Source organism: Natrix helvetica (genome assembly GCF_964273705.1).
Source record: "Natrix helvetica genome assembly, chromosome: 1".
In the NCBI taxonomy this organism is placed as follows: domain Eukaryota; kingdom Metazoa; phylum Chordata; class Lepidosauria; order Squamata; family Natricidae; genus Natrix; species Natrix helvetica.
The window spans coordinates 77,787,296-77,806,747 of record NC_138548.1 but is presented as its reverse complement, the minus strand read 5'-3'; the positions used below and the strand labels follow the sequence as shown (position 1 = coordinate 77,806,747).

Sequence of the window (19,452 nt, the reverse complement as noted above, 5' to 3'; positions counted from 1 at the left end):
ATTTCTGAACCAGGAAGAAAATGTAACCAAAATATAGCATTTGGGTAGCTGCTGGTAAAAATGACATGTACACTCAGCTCATTTTGCAACTATCAGAATCATTCTTAGAAGGTTATCACACAAACTAACACAATTTTAAAGGATCATGGCATCATGCTGCCTGAGAACTTTGCAAAACTCTGCTGCCCAGAGTTGTTGGATATAAGATGGATGGCAAATACATTTTCTAAATTAATTAAACCAATAAATAAAACTGTATGAACAAGAGCAGCTGCTAATTTTGTTTTGCATTTTTCAGGAGACACTGATAGACTGGTGTGATGAAAAAGAACTCAACTTGATTTTAACAACTGGAGGAACAGGATTTGCACCAAGAGATGTCACACCAGAGGTGAGATACTTCATTTTCCTATTTTAAACCATTAATATTTCTTAAACACACACACACACACACACACACACACACACACACACACACACACACACACACACACACACACACACACACACACACACACACACACACATATATATATATATATATATATATATATATGTTGTATTTGTACTGATAAATAAATAAAGGGAGACTAGTATAGATCTATTTCGAGCTAATTAGCTCTCATCAGCTAGCCATACCCTTACTGGGATTCGAACCTTAGGCATACCAGGGGTTGTAACACAATTACATATATATATATATATATATATATGTATGTATGTATGTATGTATGTATGTATGTATGTATGTATGTATGTATGTATGTCTATCTATCTATCTATCTATCTCTATCTATCTATCTATCTATCTATCTATCTATCTATCTATATCTATATATACAGTGGGGCAAAAAAGTATTTAGTCAGCGACCAATTGTGCAAGTTCTCCCACTTAAAAAGATGAGAGAGGCCTGTAATTGGCATCATAGGTAGACCTCAACCATGAGAGACAAAATGTAAAAAAAAAAAACCAAACTATCACATTGGCTGATTTGGAAATAATTTATTTGTAAATTATGGTGGAAAATAAGTATTTGGTCAATATCAAAAGTTCATCTCAATATTTCGTTATATATCCTTTGTTGGCAATGACAGAGGTCAAACGTTTTCTGTAAGTCTTCACAAGGTTGGCACACACTGTTGCTGGTATGTTGGCCCATTCCTCCATGCAGATCTCCTCTAGAGCAGTGATGTTTTGGGGCTGTCGCTGGGCAACACGGACTTTCAACTCCCTCCAAAGGTTTTCTATGGGGTTGAGATCTGGAGACTGGCTAGGCCACTCCAGGACCTTGAAATGCTTCTTACTAAGCCACTCCTTCGTTGCCCGGGCGGTATGTTTGGAATCATTGTCATGTTGAAAGACCCAGCCACGTTTCATCTTCAATGCCCTTGCTGATGGAAGGAGGTTTGCACTCAAAATCTCATGATACATGGCCCCATTCATTCTGTCCTGTACATGGATCAGTCGTCCTGGTCCCTTTGCAGAGAAACAGCCCCAAAGCATGATGTTGCCACTCCCATGCTTCACAGTAGGTATGGTGTTCTTTGGATGCAACTCAGCATTCTCTCTCCTCAAAACACGACGAGTTGTGTTTCTACCAAACAGTTCTATTTTAGTTTCATCTGATCATATGACATTCTCCCAATCCTCTTCTGGATCATCCAAATGCTCTCTAGCAAACTTCAGATGGGCCTGGACATAGACTGGCTTAAGCAGGGGGACACGTCTGGCACTGCAGGATCTGAGTCCCTGGCGGCGTAGTGTGTTACTGATGGTAGCCTTTGTTACATTGGTCCCAGCTCTCTGCAGGTCATTCACTAGGTCCCCCCGTGTGATCCTGGGATTTTTGTTCACCGTTCTTGGGATCATTTTGACCCCACGGGGTGAGATCTTGCGTGGAGCCCCAGATCGAGGGAGATTATCAGTGGTCTTGTATGTCTTCCATTTTCTAATTATTGCTCCCACAGTTGATTTGTTCACACCAAGCTGCTTGCCTATTGCAGATTCAGTCTTCCCAGCCTGGTGCAGGTCTACAATTTTGTTTCTGGTGTCCTTTGACAGCTCTTTGGTCTTCACCATAGTGGAGTTTGGAGTGTGACTGTTTGAGGTTGTGGACAGGTGTCTTTTATACTGATAACAAGTTCAAACAGGTGCCATTGATACAGGTAATGAGTGCAGGACAGAGGAGCCTCCTAAAGAAGAAGGTACAGGTCTGTGAGAGCCAGAAATCTTGCTTGTTTGTAGGTGACCAAATACTTATTTTCCACCATAATTTACAAATAAATTCTTTCCAAATCAGCCAATGTGATTGTTTGGTCTTTTTTTTAATATTTTGTCTCATATAGTTGAGGTCTACCTATGATGCCAATTACAGGCCTCTCTCATCTTTTTAAGTGGGAGAACTTGCACAATTAGTAGTTGACTAAATACTTTTTTGCCCCACTGTATGTAAGACATGGGAGAAGACCCAAATACAACAAGGCCAGCATACCTACACCCGTGAAAATCTACAAACACACACACACACACACACATAGTGCTTTGGAATTTGTATATTTGATATAATATGAATATTCTGTTTCTTAAAGAAATAAAAATACCTTTATTAAACAACTGAGAAACATAGAATTTATTTTACTTGACTGTATCAAGAGGTTTCTATTTTGTCTCTAGGCTACTTTGCAGTGTTGCTGTTTATCTTTCGTAACATATACCCTTAATTCAGACATGGAGATTTTTCTTAGGTAGTGATTTTGAGGGTAGAAAATATTGCAAATCTTTAAGGCAAATCAAATTGAAAGTTCTATTATAATCTTTTATCAGCCTATACAGTAAAAGAAAAGGGTAATTTAATACAGATGCAATGAACATGAATTTGGGCAAACATTGGAGAACAGGGACACCTGGTATGCTATGGTCCATGGAGTCGCAAAGAATCAGACACAATTGAGCAACTGAATAACAATAATTTAATGACAATTTGTTATTGAGTGGAGGACAGGGACAATGAGGCAATGCCTACATATATAATTAAATGTTTTGCATTATTATATAACTTTATGACCACCTTGTATGTGAGTGTAGAGTTAGTATCTCTTAAAACGTAATAAATTTAAAATTTATCACCCTCAAATTTAGAGATGATTGGGAAAATTAGAGTGTGTCTTGGGGGAATTATAAACAGGACACTGTTATCCTTGTGGCAAGTTCCTCACCTTCCTATTTGTGGTCTTAATTTGGTTGGTACTGTTCACTTTATTTTTGCAAACTTTGCTCTCATACCAGAATATTATTGTTTAGAAATATTTATGGTATGGTGATCAACTGCTCTTTTCTCTTTTGAGATATTTGGCATGGTCCATAAACTAATGTTTCTTATGTATAATACCATTCTAGATGCTTCTTAATGCATATTCTGACAAAATTATGTTTCTTCGGAACATCTATCATTTGTTGTTTAATGGTTTCTATAAAGTTAAATTATGTATTGCAATGCCCTACGTATTTGGGTAAGGAAATCACTTAAAGTTAGGTAGACTGATGTTGTCCTGTAGATAGAGGTAGATGGAATACCCGTTTGATGGTGATGCCCTATTAACATTTCCGTAAATTACAGCGTGGAAGTGTGTCCATAGGAAATAAAACAGACGTAATTTTTATGTATTTAGAGAGCCTCAGATCAAATGATTTTTGTGATAGTTTGCTCCAGTGGTATAATTTTAGATTTATTCAAAATTGCAGGAGTAAGAGAATGATGCTCTTACTACCACCAAACCTCTTATAATATAATTATAATATAATTATAAAGACTTGATTAGGATTAAAGATACCACAAAACTGTCTTTATTATTTAAACTGAAATGTTGGTTAGCTTAGGTTTGCTGTTTTCTTGGGTTTGGAGATTTTAGTCATTGATTTTATAATAATTGCAAACTGCTTAGAATCTCTAGAATACAGCAGCACTCAAATATTTATATAAATAATAAATAAATAAATAAATAAATAAATAAATAAATAAATAAATAAATAAATAAATAAATAAATAACATATGCCCAAAGTAAACTGCAATATTTACAATGCTAAAAATAATATCAAAGATAAAGGTGAAGGTGAAGTAGGAGACAAATTTGAGAATTTTCCTTTTTTTTTTTTTCCAAAGCAGTATTCTTTCCACAAAAAAGATGGAATCAAAGGATTACTGGTGAAAGACAGATTTAAAGTAGCATATTGAAGGAATGAATAAAAGTATATGTGCTTTGTTAGAAAATGTTTTAAAATGCCCAATATTGTAAACCCAAAATTAATAAAAGGCTGATGCCTTCTAATGAGCTTTTTTCCGTAAAGAAAGTTTTGATTGGTTAGTTATATTGATGATTTTATCTTTACCTTTCAAACTGGCTTTTTTCTTTTTTGCTTCTATTAATAAATATATCATTTAAACAATTTTTAAAATTATTATGTATTAAATATCAACAAATATTTATGGGCTATTTTATTGAATTTGATGCAGAATCGGATAATCACATTTATTCTCTTGTTTGTTTGCTTTTTAAAGTGCTTAAATTATTATTCCCAATATCCCACAGGTTGAACTAGCCTTTCAGATATTACATCCAAGATCTAAGTTAAGCAAGCCAAAGAAACTGTTCTTTCATCTTTAGAGAGCTTCCTTAACCTCCTAGGCAGCCACACCAGTAATACATTTAGTAATGCCACAATCAGTACTTATATCATGCTCAAGGTTTTCTAAAGGCTTTACCTCATGATTCAGTTGCAATATTTTCCAAGCCATTTGCATTTTTAACCATGACATTAATCTAGCAATCCACTTTTGTCTTTTCCAGTGCTTTTTCCATTTCTGGAAGAGCTATCTAATTCTATGATAATCAAAAAAGCATTTGAAATAATATTTCTGAATACTCTAATACAATAATAATCAGACATAAAGAAGAGAGATGTTCTTCATTTTTCATCAGAGGTCTAAACGTGTGCAAGAGAATCAAATTCGATATAATTTCAGATGTGAAGACTTAGTCTCTGTTCTCTCATCTAAGATGGCTTCCAGACCCAAAGTGAGTGAGTGAAGTGAGTGAGACCAGCTTACACCCGTCTCTGGTGTTGCTTCTTAAAATATATGATATTTTAGTTTTGTTTTTGTTTGTCAAGACGTTAACGGACTGGTGTTATTATTATAATTTCAAAGTATCCAAATCACATCCCTGCTGGATTTGTGTAGTAGAACTCCACAATACTCTACAGCACAATAACTATATATATTTCCCTGCTGACTGATTCATGGCAAGTTTTTAAAACTTCTCTACCACTTCACAATCCCTTGTGAATATTCTCTACCTTATGATTCAGATCCAGGTAATTATTACTTTGGCTCTTCCACCACGTTTTCAGACAAGCTTTTGCTTATTATGTAATCAGACAGTGGAAGACCAGTTAGTATTTTCTCCATAAACGAAATGCACAGGTACAGTATAGGTGGTACCTTCCTCAATAGTAGTAACTGGGAGAGGGATGTTGGAGTCCTTGTGGACAACCATTTAAATATGAGCCAGCGGTGTGCAGCAGCTGCCAAAAAAGCCAACACAGTTCTAGGCTGCATCAACAGAGGGATAGAATCAAGATCACCTGAAGTGTTAATACCACTTTATAATGCCTTGGTAAGGCCACACTTGGAATACTGCATTCAGTTTCAGTCACCACGATGTAGAAAAGATGTGGAGACTCTAGAAAGAGTGCAGAGAAGAGCAACAAAGATGATTAGGGGACTGGAGACTAAAACATATGAAGAACAGTTGCAGGAACTGAGTATGTCTAGTTTAATAGAAAGAAGGACTAGGGGAGACATGATAGCAGTGTTCCAATATCTCAGGGGTTGCCACAAAGAAGAGGGAGTCAAACTATTCTCCAAGGCACCTGAGGGTAGAACAAGAAGCAATGGGTGGAAACTAATCAAGCAACTTAGAACTGAGGAGAAATTTCCTGACAGTTAGAACAATTAATCAGTGGAACAGCTTGCCTCCAGAAGTTGTGGATGCTCCAACACTGGAAGTCTTTAAGAAGATGTTGGATAGCCATTTGTCTGGAATGGTATGGTTTCCTGCCTAGGCAGGGGGTTAGACTAGAAGACCTCCAAGGTCCCTTTCAACTCTGCTATTGTATTGTATAGTATATGAAGATACTATCGCTACGATTTGCAGAGGTGCTAAATCTTGAAGCTCATTGTGGAAAATAATTGGTACACAAGTCAATATGCTTGCATTATATCAACTCCAGCTCTTTAGAACCAGTAGCCATTCCAAAATCATCAGCTCTCTTCTAGTTTTAAGAACCACAAATATACCGTATTTTTCGCCCTATAAGACGCTCCGGAATATAAGACGCACCCAATTTTAAAGGAGGAAAATCTAGAAAAAAAAGATTCTGAACCAAATACTGTCGTAAAATATTTTATATCAACTGTATAAAGTTAACAGCAATTTAAGAACAATTTTATGTCAACCATGTAGCATATTAAGAACTATCTTTACTCTCATTAACAGTCAGTAAAGTCAGTAAACAGTGAAAGTAACAAAAATAAGGCTGTAATGTTTTTATTCGAACCCCAAGAATTCCTCTTCTTCGCTGCTATCAGAAATGAGGAAGGACAGATCCACGCAGTCATTGTCATCACTTTCTTCCTCACTGGTGTTTGCCTGCCCCATTTTTAGATGACCCAGGTGGCTACATTCGGCGTATAAGAAGCACCCAGATTTTCACCCTCTTTTTTGGAGTAAAAAAGTGTGTCTTATAGGGCGAAAAATACGGTAGTATGTATCAAATCCATCTTGTTAATAAGAAATCCTCTTGAACATATCATACATGATGAGTATAAATCTCTTGTATCACCTCTACTGCCCCAATCCTAGCAATTTATCATTTTAAATTATCTATTTTAGAAAAGATAAATTTTCTCTTATATGAAGACTATAGATATTTTCCCCTAAGGTTTTCCTAAAACCTCTTAGTTTTAGAGAAAGTTGTTAAGAGCTGGCTTTTCCCTCAGGCACTGAGATAGCAACGTTGGAGCCTGGAAACTATATAGTTGGATAGATATTGTTGGTTTGGCAACAATATTTCTTGTTTGTTGGATTGTTTTATTTTTCTGTTTTTACTATAACTGTTAAGTTCCTTGAGTCATGACTCATAAGATGGGTGGCCATAAATCTTTTATATAAATAATTAAACATAATATTGCCAGATTTTTTAAAAAAGATTTATCTCTTTACATCTTCCTGAAAAATGTTCCACACTAAATGGTTTAAGGACATTAACTTGAGATAAGGAAAAATTATTATTTGTATTGCAGTATATTCCCAAAAGATGTTTTATGAACGCTACAGAATACCACTTTGGATGTTAAGTAGAGAAAACTAACTACAAATATGCTGAGATTTAATTTTGAAACACAGTAAAAAAATCTAGAGAGTATGCATATCCATTTTCTAGATTAAGATTACAATGAAAAAAATATCATGTAAAAGGGGGGGGGGTCATAAAGAGCACTAGAGCCTTGCTCTTGCTCTACATTAAAAATAGTATTCTTACATTATTTCTGAGTAGCACGTTTTACATTTGAGCTATTTCATCATGGAAACCCATTATTTATTTTGTACATTTTTATCAATGTTTTCAGTTGATTGGACCTTGTTTCAGGAAAGTATCTTCTTTAGCTCTTTCATGTATTTATGAAAGATACCTCTTTTCTCTTTAATTGCATCAAATTCAAAAAAGTTTCAGACTCCTTAAGGTATTTAGGAGGAAGGTTTTCTATAAATGACATTTTCCGTTTGAGGGACAAGGGGTGGTGCTATTTTTTTATAAGCTTTTGGAGACATTATTCTTCTGATAAGATTCAAGATCTAATCCTAAGAAAAGTTTCCATATGTTAACTAATTGAGGAATTAAATAAGTAATCCAAAGTAAGAGATTTTTTCCAAAGCTAATGAGATGAGCCCAAGAGCCTTAGCTAACAAGTATTCATTTTATCTATAAAATCTTCAACTAACAGCATGGATAATGTTCCCAATTACTTTTCACAGGATTTCATAGACTTTCTAGTTGTAGTCAAAATATTGCATTGCCATTCATTTCCAGCCAAATGGACCCATTATTCCAGTATTCTTTATAATCTGAGTGCCCAATTAAAAGTTTTTGACAAGTGTTCTAATGTTTTATTTCCCTGTGTTCCAGGAATTGAGCTTATCTTCAAATAAAATATTTCCTAATTACTTCAGACTTTCTTTCAGCGTCATACAAAATACCTTCTCAAGGGTCTCCCTTACCTGTATCTCCCTGACAGACCTCAGGTACAAATCTGGAATCTCTCACTTATCCTTTTCTTCTTGACCAATAACTGTTCACCAGATACAAATGGTGAGCCAATTAATGTTTGGATCAGGATGTTCTGGTGATGGTAACTCATACAGTACTTATGATGGGCTTTAAAAATAATTTGAAAGCTTTCATTTGTGCCAAATACAGTGGCCTGCTTATTTATAGGTAGAATCACTTCAGCAATATTATGGGCATTGCACTATTTACTGATACTTTCAAAGTGCAATGCACTTTAATGTGTAAAGCTTTCTGGCTTCAGTACTTCTTATCTATAGGACAACTCATCCCATAGATGACACACAATGCCCACTGAATGTCCTCACTGAACAAGTGCTGCTACAGAAGGAGACTTAAGAGGGGCATTCTCTCTGGAGAATCTTGTCCTCTAAAAATTGGTCACCAAGGCAAGAGTAGTTCCTATTTTTATGACCTTCTAACAGCTCATAAAAGCTTGACTTTACAAAAGCCCTTGAGATTTCACTGTTGTAAAACCCCCAATGCCTGGGAATTTTATATTAATTTTATTTTACCATAATTATATATTTTGTTTTATATTGGGGCATTTTCTTGTTCTTATTACTTAGGCTGAGGTTGATGCTTCCACTTAGGCCTAGGCTGAAGCAGTTTATAATTTCATAAATAAAATAAATCCCCCCTCCTAAGAATAGGTAATAAATAAATAAGCAAGCATGAATACATATATACATATACAGAGGGGGACAAAGTCCTTATTCTGCCACCCCCCACCGGATCAGTCTGAGATTGCCAACAACAGGGGAAACACATTCTGGAAATTCCAAACCTATCCCCATAAACAGAACAGCAGGATGTGAAGTTAAATTCAGGCATAAACTGCAGGGATATGGTCCCAGCAGAAACAATAACTGATACAAAATGGGATCAATTGTCATCAATGCAGGCAATGTGAAATGAAAGCTCAGTTGGAATTTAGATACTGAATCACTGGGAACGAACTATTAAATTTGAGTCCAGCTTCTTGAAGAGTCAGTCTTCATAACTTCATAAAGAGCCACAACAAATCCCTCTTGGGCTTTTCTTATCTGTATCTGCAACTCACCTGTATGTAAAACTTTACCAAATCTAGCTGTTCTTTAAGAGATGCAGTATAGTTTGCCTTTCCCACAAGAAGTCTGGATTATGAAAAACTTCAGATGCAAGAGTTTCATTTGGGTACAAACTATAAGTCACTTGAAAAAGAGACATTCCAATGTAAGGATTACAAAGTTTCTGTAGGCAAATTCTACATGTGGCAACCAACTCGCCCCAATTGTCTTGTTGATAAAGAGACTCCGTGGATGCTGTTCTTGCATATGATTCAGTAATTCAGCCTATCTGTTCATCGCTAGATGTTGCGTAAATGACAAATGGATTTTTACATCTAATATTTGGGAAAGGACCTTCCAAAATCTGGAGGTAAATTGAGATCTATGATATGAGATCATATGATTGACTAGATCTCTGTACCTAAACACATGTCCTAAAAAGTTGTAATGTTTTTTGAACAGATCAGAGGCTCTTGCAAGGAATGAAATGAATTGTTTTTTTTTTAAACAAATCAACCACTTCTAGGATGGTAGCATACTTCTTTTTCAGAGATAGAGCGGTAATAAAATCCATTGGCACTGTGTCTGAAAGTTGCAAAGGGGAATTCAGAGGCTGCAGCAAGCCATCTGGAACAGATTTTGCCCGGCGGCAAACATAACAAGACAAAACATAGTTCTTGACATTTGCCTTCATTAGTTACTTTCCTATTCTGGATCGAAAGATTCTTCAAATGGTCATTCACACTCTAGTCACCTCAGGAAAGGCTGAAGCTGAAGTTGATCCAGAATGCAGTGACATGAGCATTATGCCAGTGTGACATAATCACTCTGTAAACCGCACTAGTTACCATTTGGCTTCTGGGTGCAATTCAAGGTCCTGGTTATCACCTATAAGCCTTCCATGGCAGAGGGCCTGGTTATTTGAGATGTAACACTTCTTTCTACTTGATTCTGCCTGTCCTGTGTGATTGGGTAGACTGGTGGTGCTCAGGACCCAGGAACGATGCCTTTTCTGTCTCAGCACCTGCCCTCTGGAATGATATCTCCTCAGAGATTGATATCTCCCATCCTGGTGACATTCAGGAAGCTGTAAATGACCTGACTATTCTTACAGACTCTGTGAAAGAGTAAAGATTAACATAGTTGCTGGATGAGTTTTATTTAGTTATATATTATTTGAGGGAAGGCACTTGTGATTTTTTGTGTTTTGTATTTTTTATTTTTAATTGTAAGCCAACTATTGTCATTGGGAATCAGGCAGCCATAAATTGTGTAAATAAATAAATGTACAATAGTTGTCTACATATTCTCTCTCACAGGCATAAAATCACCACACACCACACTAAAATCGTACAAGAATTTAGATATGTGTTATATTAACAAAAAAAACAGATACTGGACTGGTTTATGTCTTCAGCTTACAGTTGGTCACAATGTGATCTACAGATTGATCTAGGACCCCGCAGTCACACTAAAGGGAGGATACTATGCCCCATCTATACAGAGAGTCCCTGTAGATGCTGTGTGAGGTGCAAATCCTATTCAAGATTATCTGTTGCTGATATGGTAATTCAAAGTCTGGCATCTTTTTTGTGGGGTTCATTTATATGTCTTCCTATGTCTGGGCGTTCAGCAACCCATTTGACGTTCCATTGGGAATTGATATTAAAGTGGATTTGAGTCTTCCGGCTGATAAATGTGGAATGTCAGTATGCACCAGTAGGAGTGAGTTGTTTGTAATGTTTCTATATTGTCTCACTAGTGCACCTTGGCTTCGTAAAGCTGGAGGTGCTATATGGCTCAGAATAAGAAGCTAGCAAATAGGAGTAATTTTAATATATCCCCTTATAATCCTCATAGTGTTGTTGACTCAACAACACAATGAGAATTATAAGCGGATATATTAAAACCATGCATAGGTTCTAAAGCTTTATCAAGTGTACAAATATTAAGGATGTACAAAACATGTGTATGGGAAAACAGTTTTAGGTATTCCCTGCCCAAATCTAAGCATGCATAATTTGGATGTTTTGGACTATGCACGGGACAAAATGGGACTGATTAATCAATACCCAAGTACAAATAGGGTGTCCTAGGCAACACTGGTTCATAGAGGAGGAGTGGGAACAAAGCCAAGGACATCAGCTGAAAAAAAGGTTTCTTCCTTCAGTTGTCCCAACATGGCACACATTCTATTAACTTGCCAGCCTTTGATTTTCTTGGTGCCTCACTCCTCCCCCCCCCCCCTCACCAATAGTTACTGTCAGTGTCCCATTGTCTTTCGCTTATCTATGCTTCACAATTTAAATCATGATTTAAATCACTAGTAGAAAGGCTTGATTTAAATCAACTTGATTTAAATCATCATTTTTAAAGAGCAATTGTCATCTCTGTCCTGCAGCGGCTCCTCCTCTGACCCACTGTTGACTCACCAACAGTCCCAATATTGCAGAATATGTAGCCTCATGTTACATAACTAAGCTCCATTTCATGCTGAATAAACTAAATTATTAATGTACCTTAAATTGAAAACTATCTTTAGATAGATCTTTACTGCCAAAGCATTTTATTAAAATAAATTTGATAAAAAATTTAAAAAATCTGTTTTAAATTTTTAAAAATCCGATTTATTTTTTCTAAAAAAATATTATTATTATTTTAAATCATCAATTTTTATCCATCCTGCTTCAGAGCCTTTCCTGTCCTTCTCTGTCCCTTCCATGGATTTAGTATTGACCATTTACTCTCCAAGTGCACTTCCAATTTACTCATAGCTCCCTTGGGTTGGGAGGAAGGTAGGAGAGAACTTAATATTTTTTTTAAAAAATGGGATTATATTAGGAAGACTTTTTTATTCCCACTTTAGTTTTATGTAGACCAACCCAATTTGTGGAAACTTTCAGATTTCTTTTTTCTTCTTCTTAAGGTGATAACAGAAATTATTTATTGATAATCAGTAATTTAGGACATGATTTCTATTATTTCGTTGACTGACTAAAACACCTATTCATTGAAGAAAATTGCAGGGAGCTCTTCTATAGCAGTATTTTCCAGTCTCTAGGTATTAAATATCAGTTTCTAAATATGGGCGTGCTGGCTGAGCATAAGGGAGCCTATAGTCCAACATACCTTGAAGGTATCAGTTATGAATGACTGTTTTATATTTTTTACTTATGTGGACTGCTGGTCAACCCTGTTGAGTTTTCTTGTTATCTAAAATAAATTATGGTCCTATGTGCCTTTGCAGCAGGAATGGAAAGAAAATTGCTGAGAATATGGGAGAGGCAGGAAAGTTAATGAGATACACCAAGCTGGGATTTTGTTGGCAAATGGAAGAAGGGTTTGGAAAGATTGAGATCTGACATGCCATGGGTTATGCCATACTGGAATATTTCTGGTTAGAATAATTTGTGAAAGGTTTTGGAGATGTTAAGCATTATCATCTCTCTATTCTGCTTTAAGTTATGATGATTTGGGTTTTTTTATAGTGTACAGCTATGATGCCATGTGGAATGAAGTAATCTATAAAGTAAATAAATAAAAAGTAAATAAATACAAATGTAACTGAGAAAGGTGTTTCAACCTGCTAAATCATGGTTGACCCAAAACTGTTCAGCAGAACTTGTAGAATGAAGTGATCTTTTCCAGACATTAAATAAAATATTTTTTCTATATCATGCACAGCTCTAATATCCATATTTTCCTTCTGAACAAAAAACCCATATTAATTCATTAATTTATTGTGTTATAATCCAGATAATATTATTTCTGTTTTGCTTTAATCCTTGATATTTCCTTTTTGACTGGCTGACACACATTTTCAATGAGATGTATTATATAGGCCTAACCTAACCCCCTTTTTTTTCTAATTTCTCATTTCCAGGTTAAATAAGTGTATTCTCTGCAATAGCAGATTGATCACAACACAGTTTATGTGTATATTTATTGGTATTAGGAGAAACTACAATGTCAATTCCTTGAAGTATTTTTGTGTATGTGCAAAAAAGTGAGTTGTCTGACCACTGAAGATACAGATTCTTTTAATGAAGTTCTTCCCTATTTCTCTAAACATGGGGTTCTTTCCACAAGAAAGCTGACTGATTTTACCACATTCCTGAAGTCTCTAAATTTTCTGCCTCCATCACTTTTACAGGTCAGCTATTTTTGCCTCAAATGAACAGATTTGATCTTCCTTGTCATCACTGTGCAATTCCACAAATGCACATTTAGAACTTTTGTTATATATGAAAGATATTTTGCAAATGGTCGTAACCCACTATGAAAGCGACATGTTTTCACCTTTGCATTCAGTTTCATTGTAACTGTCACTGTAGGGAGGAACCTCTGCTTTTTCTCCCTCTGAGATACAGAATTATTCCTTCATTTCCTTCTTTTTTGCTTATTCCTTTCTGCTTTTTGCCAAGAATATTCATGGACATGTCTATGTAATCAGTGCTAATTTTTCTAATTTCAGGGACCTTTATTTCATATCAGTTAAAAGTGGGTAGACCAATGGATAACTTCACTTGCTTCAGTACATCTGTGGTGCAACAGACAGTTTTTGAAAACAATCGGGAAACAAATTACCATTGTTGATTGGCATATCCATAGCCACCTCTGTCTTGGAGTGGAATTGTATAATAGATATGTGTTTTCATTATCAGCCTTTTACCAGCACATAGTAAAGTTGCTCATCCCAGGTACAGGTCGCATTGTAAAAATAGGTTTTCATGGAGATAGATGCTGTGAACAGTGTTTTCAACTCTCATGAGCAACTCTTGTTCTATTTCTGGACTGTCCATCTTGTTACTAACTGCTAAATTTGCCTTCCAATTGCGGAAATGATCAAACTATTTCAGTTTCTATTAGTCTGGCTATTACATCAGTGTTTCATGTATATAGAGCTACCTTTGACATTAACATGGCTATTACTTGATATCATTTATTTCAGTGCCACTATCGGCTTTGGAGCATATTAGACAAACAATTCCCTAGATACCAATCAATTGTTATGGATTAGTTAATGGGATGTAGATATTCAAAATTAAGCAGACAAATTACTTGTGTCTAAAATTGATTGATGAATTGTGTACCATCAAGTTGGTATTGACTCTTAGAGACCGCATAGGTAGATTTCATCTCTTCCTAAACTTCACGTCTTCCAACCGTGCACTCATCACAACCGAAACTTAGTCCATCAGGCATGTTGCTGGTAATCCTCCTTTTTATTCTGTTTTTACCTTTCCCAGTATTACAGCCTTCTTGAAAGAGCTAGTCTTTAGATAATGAGTCCAAAGTAGGATAATTTAAGCCTAATCATTTGTGCCTTGAAGGAGAATTTTGAGTTAATTTGTTTGATGATCCATTCATTTTGACTCTGCAGACTATTCTGGAATCCAAGGCTGTTGTAGAATATATGTGGAACAGCCTTGACATTTATTTGAGTATATACAAATATTTTATTTTCAATAATGCTTATTTATTTAGGTGTTTGTTCGTTCATTCATTCATTCATTTATTCATTCAATTTCTATAGCTGCCCATCTCAATCAATGCCTCCAAGCAGCTTAATATTCAAAAAGAAAAAATATGACAATTAAAAATATTAAAAAAAACATTTTAAAACAATAAAATGATAAAAAATACTAAAAATATCCCGATTGAATAATATCAGAACAAGATACTTTGACCAGTTAGTAATACAGCCAGGAAACAGAACATTAACACATTCCTAACACATATGTTTAAATATTTTGTTTGTTCTTTAGACACATTTTTGAGGTATGAGTGTGGGTGTGGGTGTGCATGTGTTTATTAGTCCAAGAAAGCCTGGTTAAATGTATGGAAACAAAAGCAAATATGGTAGCTTTTGTCATAGCAGTTTTAATATACCTAGGATGTAGTACCATATTGTTAAGCATGCCAGTGATGGGGAATGGGGATAAGAGAAATGTGTGTTTCATAACAAATATAGGGAGGCAATGTTTAACTGAAGTGTTAAGAGTTCATAAGACTATTAAATCCAGAATCTCAGATGAGTTACAGAGGCTGCAGCACTCCTTGTGGAAGAGGAAATTATATTTGATCATGACCATGTCCTGCCATATAGTACACCACAACCTTTTTTATTTTCAGATTTTTATTTGTAAATAGTATATATAATGCATTCCTAAGTAATCTGTTGTCTCACACGCATGCTTATCCATGATACATGCTTTAATTCTTTCTCTAATGAATACAGTGCACATAACTTTACTAACTACTGTGTTTCCCCGAAAATACGACAGGGTCTTATTTTCTTTTTACCTACAAAATATGGGTTGGGCTTTATTATGGGGGGAGGGTTTATTGTTTTGGGGTTGCCAGGTGGCTGCTCTCTTGCGAGCGGACTCCCAAAGAGCCGGGCACAGCCTCATGGGCGAATGACTGTGTTGCGCTGTCGTAGCAGCGCAACACAACAGCCATGAAGCGACCACGCTCACGAGCAGCCACCCAGCAAACCCCCTTTGCATCCGGGCACAGCGCCATTCACTGACCTAGAGGTATCACCAAGCCGCATGAGCGCCTGTTTGCTGCCGCCTAGCTCCCGCGGCTTTGCGCCTTCCAAATGCCAGTGAATGGCGCTCTGCACGGCTGGAGAGGGGGGTTGTGCGAGCAGCTGTTCCGCTCTTTCTCACCCGCCTCCCAGCCTCACAATGCATGGCCCAGCTCTCATTACGGAGCCAGGGCACCTCCGCCGCCATCCCAGCCTGGCTTTTTCCGCAGCTTCCAACCCGAGTCTTTCGGCAGTGGCAGCTCTGGGCACACGGTCTATGGTTGTGGGCCAGCCTGCAGAGGTTGGTGAGCGGCGCTCTGCCTGGCTGGGGGTGGGGGCTGTCCAGGGAGCTTATATGCAGGGGGGGTATATTTTTGCCCACCAGAAAAATGTGGCAAGGCTGTATTATGAGGACATGTCGTATTTTCAGGGAAACACGGTAGTTTTTCTTAATATTCTTTTTAAAGTAAAATATATGATATAATTATATAAACGTGATGATACAACATTGTACATTCATACATAGTTTTATACTTCTGTCCAATTACTATATAAATCCAAACAACAATAGGCTTTTTATATCAGTTTCATTCATATATATATTTTATACACACACACACAGACACACACACACACAGAGAGAGAGAGAGAGAGAGAGAGTATATGATCTTCACCCAGATCTGTGCTGAGGGAGAATCGCTTCATTGCTCTTACCATATTTTGTCTTTATCTTTTATGTTTTATTGCAATTCATTAAATTTTTGTAAGCTGCCCAGAGTTATTGAGAGTGGAAGAGTATACAAATTTCATTATTAATGGCAGGGACCGGCTGCGCATGCGGTTAAATATTTTAGGGGAGGGCATTTTGGGGTAGGGCTTATTTTAGCGCATGCACTCAAAAGCTCGATTGGGCTTATTATCCAGGGAGGTCTTATTTTCAGGAAAACAGGGTATTATAAGCAAAATAATATGCACTAGTATATTTTTCTTGTTTCATCTATTTTGTATTATTTTACATAGACACATTAATTTATCATTTAAAGAGATCACAAAGGGTAACTGATTCATTAGTTATACTGCTTTCAAATTAAAAATGTATCATATTTAGATGATATTAAATTCAAGGATTCCTGAGACCTCTTCTAATGTTCACACTTAATTTGTTCATATTTCCTATTCTTTTAATGAAAAAAGTTGTTATCCTTGTTATCCAATATAGAAGAACTGGAGAGCTAATTTGTTTTATTGATTAAGGCACCAGACTAGAAGCCAGGAACCTGTGAATTCTAGTCCCTTTTTAGGCATGAAAGCTCAAAGTGACTTTGAGCCAGTCACTTTCTCTCAGCCCAATTCACCTCACACGGTTGTTGTTGTGGGGAAAATAGGAGGAGGAAGGAATATTGCATGAGTTCACCACCTTGAATTATTTATAAAATGATAAAGGTGGGATATAAATAAATAAGCAAGCAAACATTGTTTAACTGCAGCAAGCAAGTCTCATTGCAAAACACCAATATTTTTGTAAAGCAAAAATGTGAATTTGACTTTAATCCAATGTACTGATTTGCTTACAAAATATTTCTACTATTCGGTGCGGTCTACAGAATATTCATTTGGAACGGTCTGTTTTCTTTTGTATTTGTGGCATATTTCATTGAAAGATATTGCCTCATTCCATGTGTAAGTTTTATGGAGGCAACTCTCCTAAGAAAATTAATTACAGGTAAGTGGTGTCGTTTTGTGAATAGAGATGGAATATTACAATACTAAATGCTCTGTGCTTTTCAAACCTTTCTCAAATCTCAGAAAATGTTTGCATCTGGGAATGAGCAAAGGTTCTGACCAGTTCTTATTATGCTATAAGCACATCATCATCCCTTAACTGATCTGCTTTTCCTTGAATCTGGGAGTCAGAAATCCCTTTTTCTCTTCTGTTTTTCTGCTGCAGAAATTCCCAACATTCCCATTTTGTGGGCTCCAGAAAGGGGTAAGCAATATCTTCAATCCCAGCCAATGATTTCTAATCCAGTTCATTGCTAGTATTTTGTTTGTTTTATTTTGGCATCATTTATCAAAAACAATTTTAGATGCGTACTCATTTTTAAAATTTCCTTGTGGAGTCTCATGTTCTTAATTTTGTTTATTGGAGGATCCCCAGATCTCCATCAGGCATTAAGGCTTAGCCTCATCTCCATTTGTGTTCTGTATTCTTGTGAATTTTCATATAGCTATGTTGCCCTATATTATTTATTAGAACAAGAGCATCCAAATTCTGGGGTTCTTTTACTTACAGTAATCTTAGTTACCAGAATAATAGTGTATTAACAGCCCCAATCAAGAGCTTTGTTTTTCTTCCTTGGCAGCTGCTTTTTCTAATCATACATGGGCATGGCCCTATTCAGTCTTTGCTTTTAAAAAATGATATGGCTCTCATTGCTTTCTTTCTGCTTTGCCTACTTGCTGGCTACCTGGCATTGCAATGCACTGTTTGCTGCTTGATTGCCTGGAATTGGTCTTCTTTACCTTTGATTGTAGTATTTACTTAACATTTTGCCCATGAGTTCTGGCTGCCACTTGTATGTGACTATTGATGGATACTCCCAGTTACCTCTTGTCAAACCTTTCCCCTCTTTTCACTGTTTCCAATGATATTATGCATCTGCTGACTTCACTGAAGATTTGTGCATCTGCTAATTGATCCTGCTCTGTCAATTTGCTATGTCTGCCTTTTTTTTCCTGCCTTGTCTGTTTGACCACTAGCTTATGTTGATCACATGATGCCTTAGAATTTGACTGCACATTACTACTGCCATTTCTATGCAATCCCAATCATTTGCCGATTGTGTGCTCTTTCTTGTTTATATACTGCTTACTCTTCCATCAAAAAATTAAAAATGTGAAGAAGAGAAAAATGTTTTGATCTGGCTCCAGTTTACCCTTATTCAGTACCATATGCTTGGATTTTTAGAATGTATCTTTATTTATTTTTTAGTCAGAATATTACCCTTACAAAGTTTAAAGTAGATCTTCTGCTGTATAGCTTTTTCTTTGCTAAGTTTACTGATAAGACTAGCTATAAGGATTTGCAGCAGGGAGATTTGATGTTTAGAAATAGTGCAAAGTGGGGATGCTTTCCACTGGGCTGTATATAAAAAAAGGATAAGGAATATTTATTGACTACATTTGCTTTAGTATTTGTGTAATATGTTGTCATGTCCAGTTTATGCCAGTTCTGTTCTTGGACTAACATGAGTGACAGAGATGAACAGGTCCTAATTGTTGTTCTGGTTAACAAAGTGTATAGTCTACAAAAAAGCCAGAAATAAGCTATAGAAAAATAGTCCAGCAATGCTAAGATACATTTAAAGAAAAAGCTAGAAAGGGCTCTCAATGGAATAGCTGATGTAAGTCCATCATATATCATCTATTTTTTTCTTAGGGATATTATTTCATTTGATATACC

The 19,452-nt window shown here is 36.1% G+C and overlaps 1 protein-coding gene across 10 annotated transcripts in view; it reads left to right on the top strand.

Moving 5' to 3' along the window:
* GPHN (gephyrin) overlaps window positions 1–19,452 on the top strand; it is a 234,562-nt gene that overhangs the window by 98,704 nt on the left and 116,406 nt on the right. For 5 of the 10 annotated variants that reach the window (XM_081937721.1, XM_081937717.1, XM_081937716.1 and 2 more), the window contains exons 4-5: window positions 299–391; window positions 17,938–17,976. In XM_081937721.1, coding sequence (XP_081793847.1) covers window positions 299–391; window positions 17,938–17,976 — 132 coding nt within the window. The remainder of the gene's footprint in view (window positions 1–298; window positions 392–17,937; window positions 17,977–19,452) is intronic. The other 5 variants (XM_081937713.1, XM_081937720.1, XM_081937719.1 and 2 more) reach the window with 1 other exon arrangement.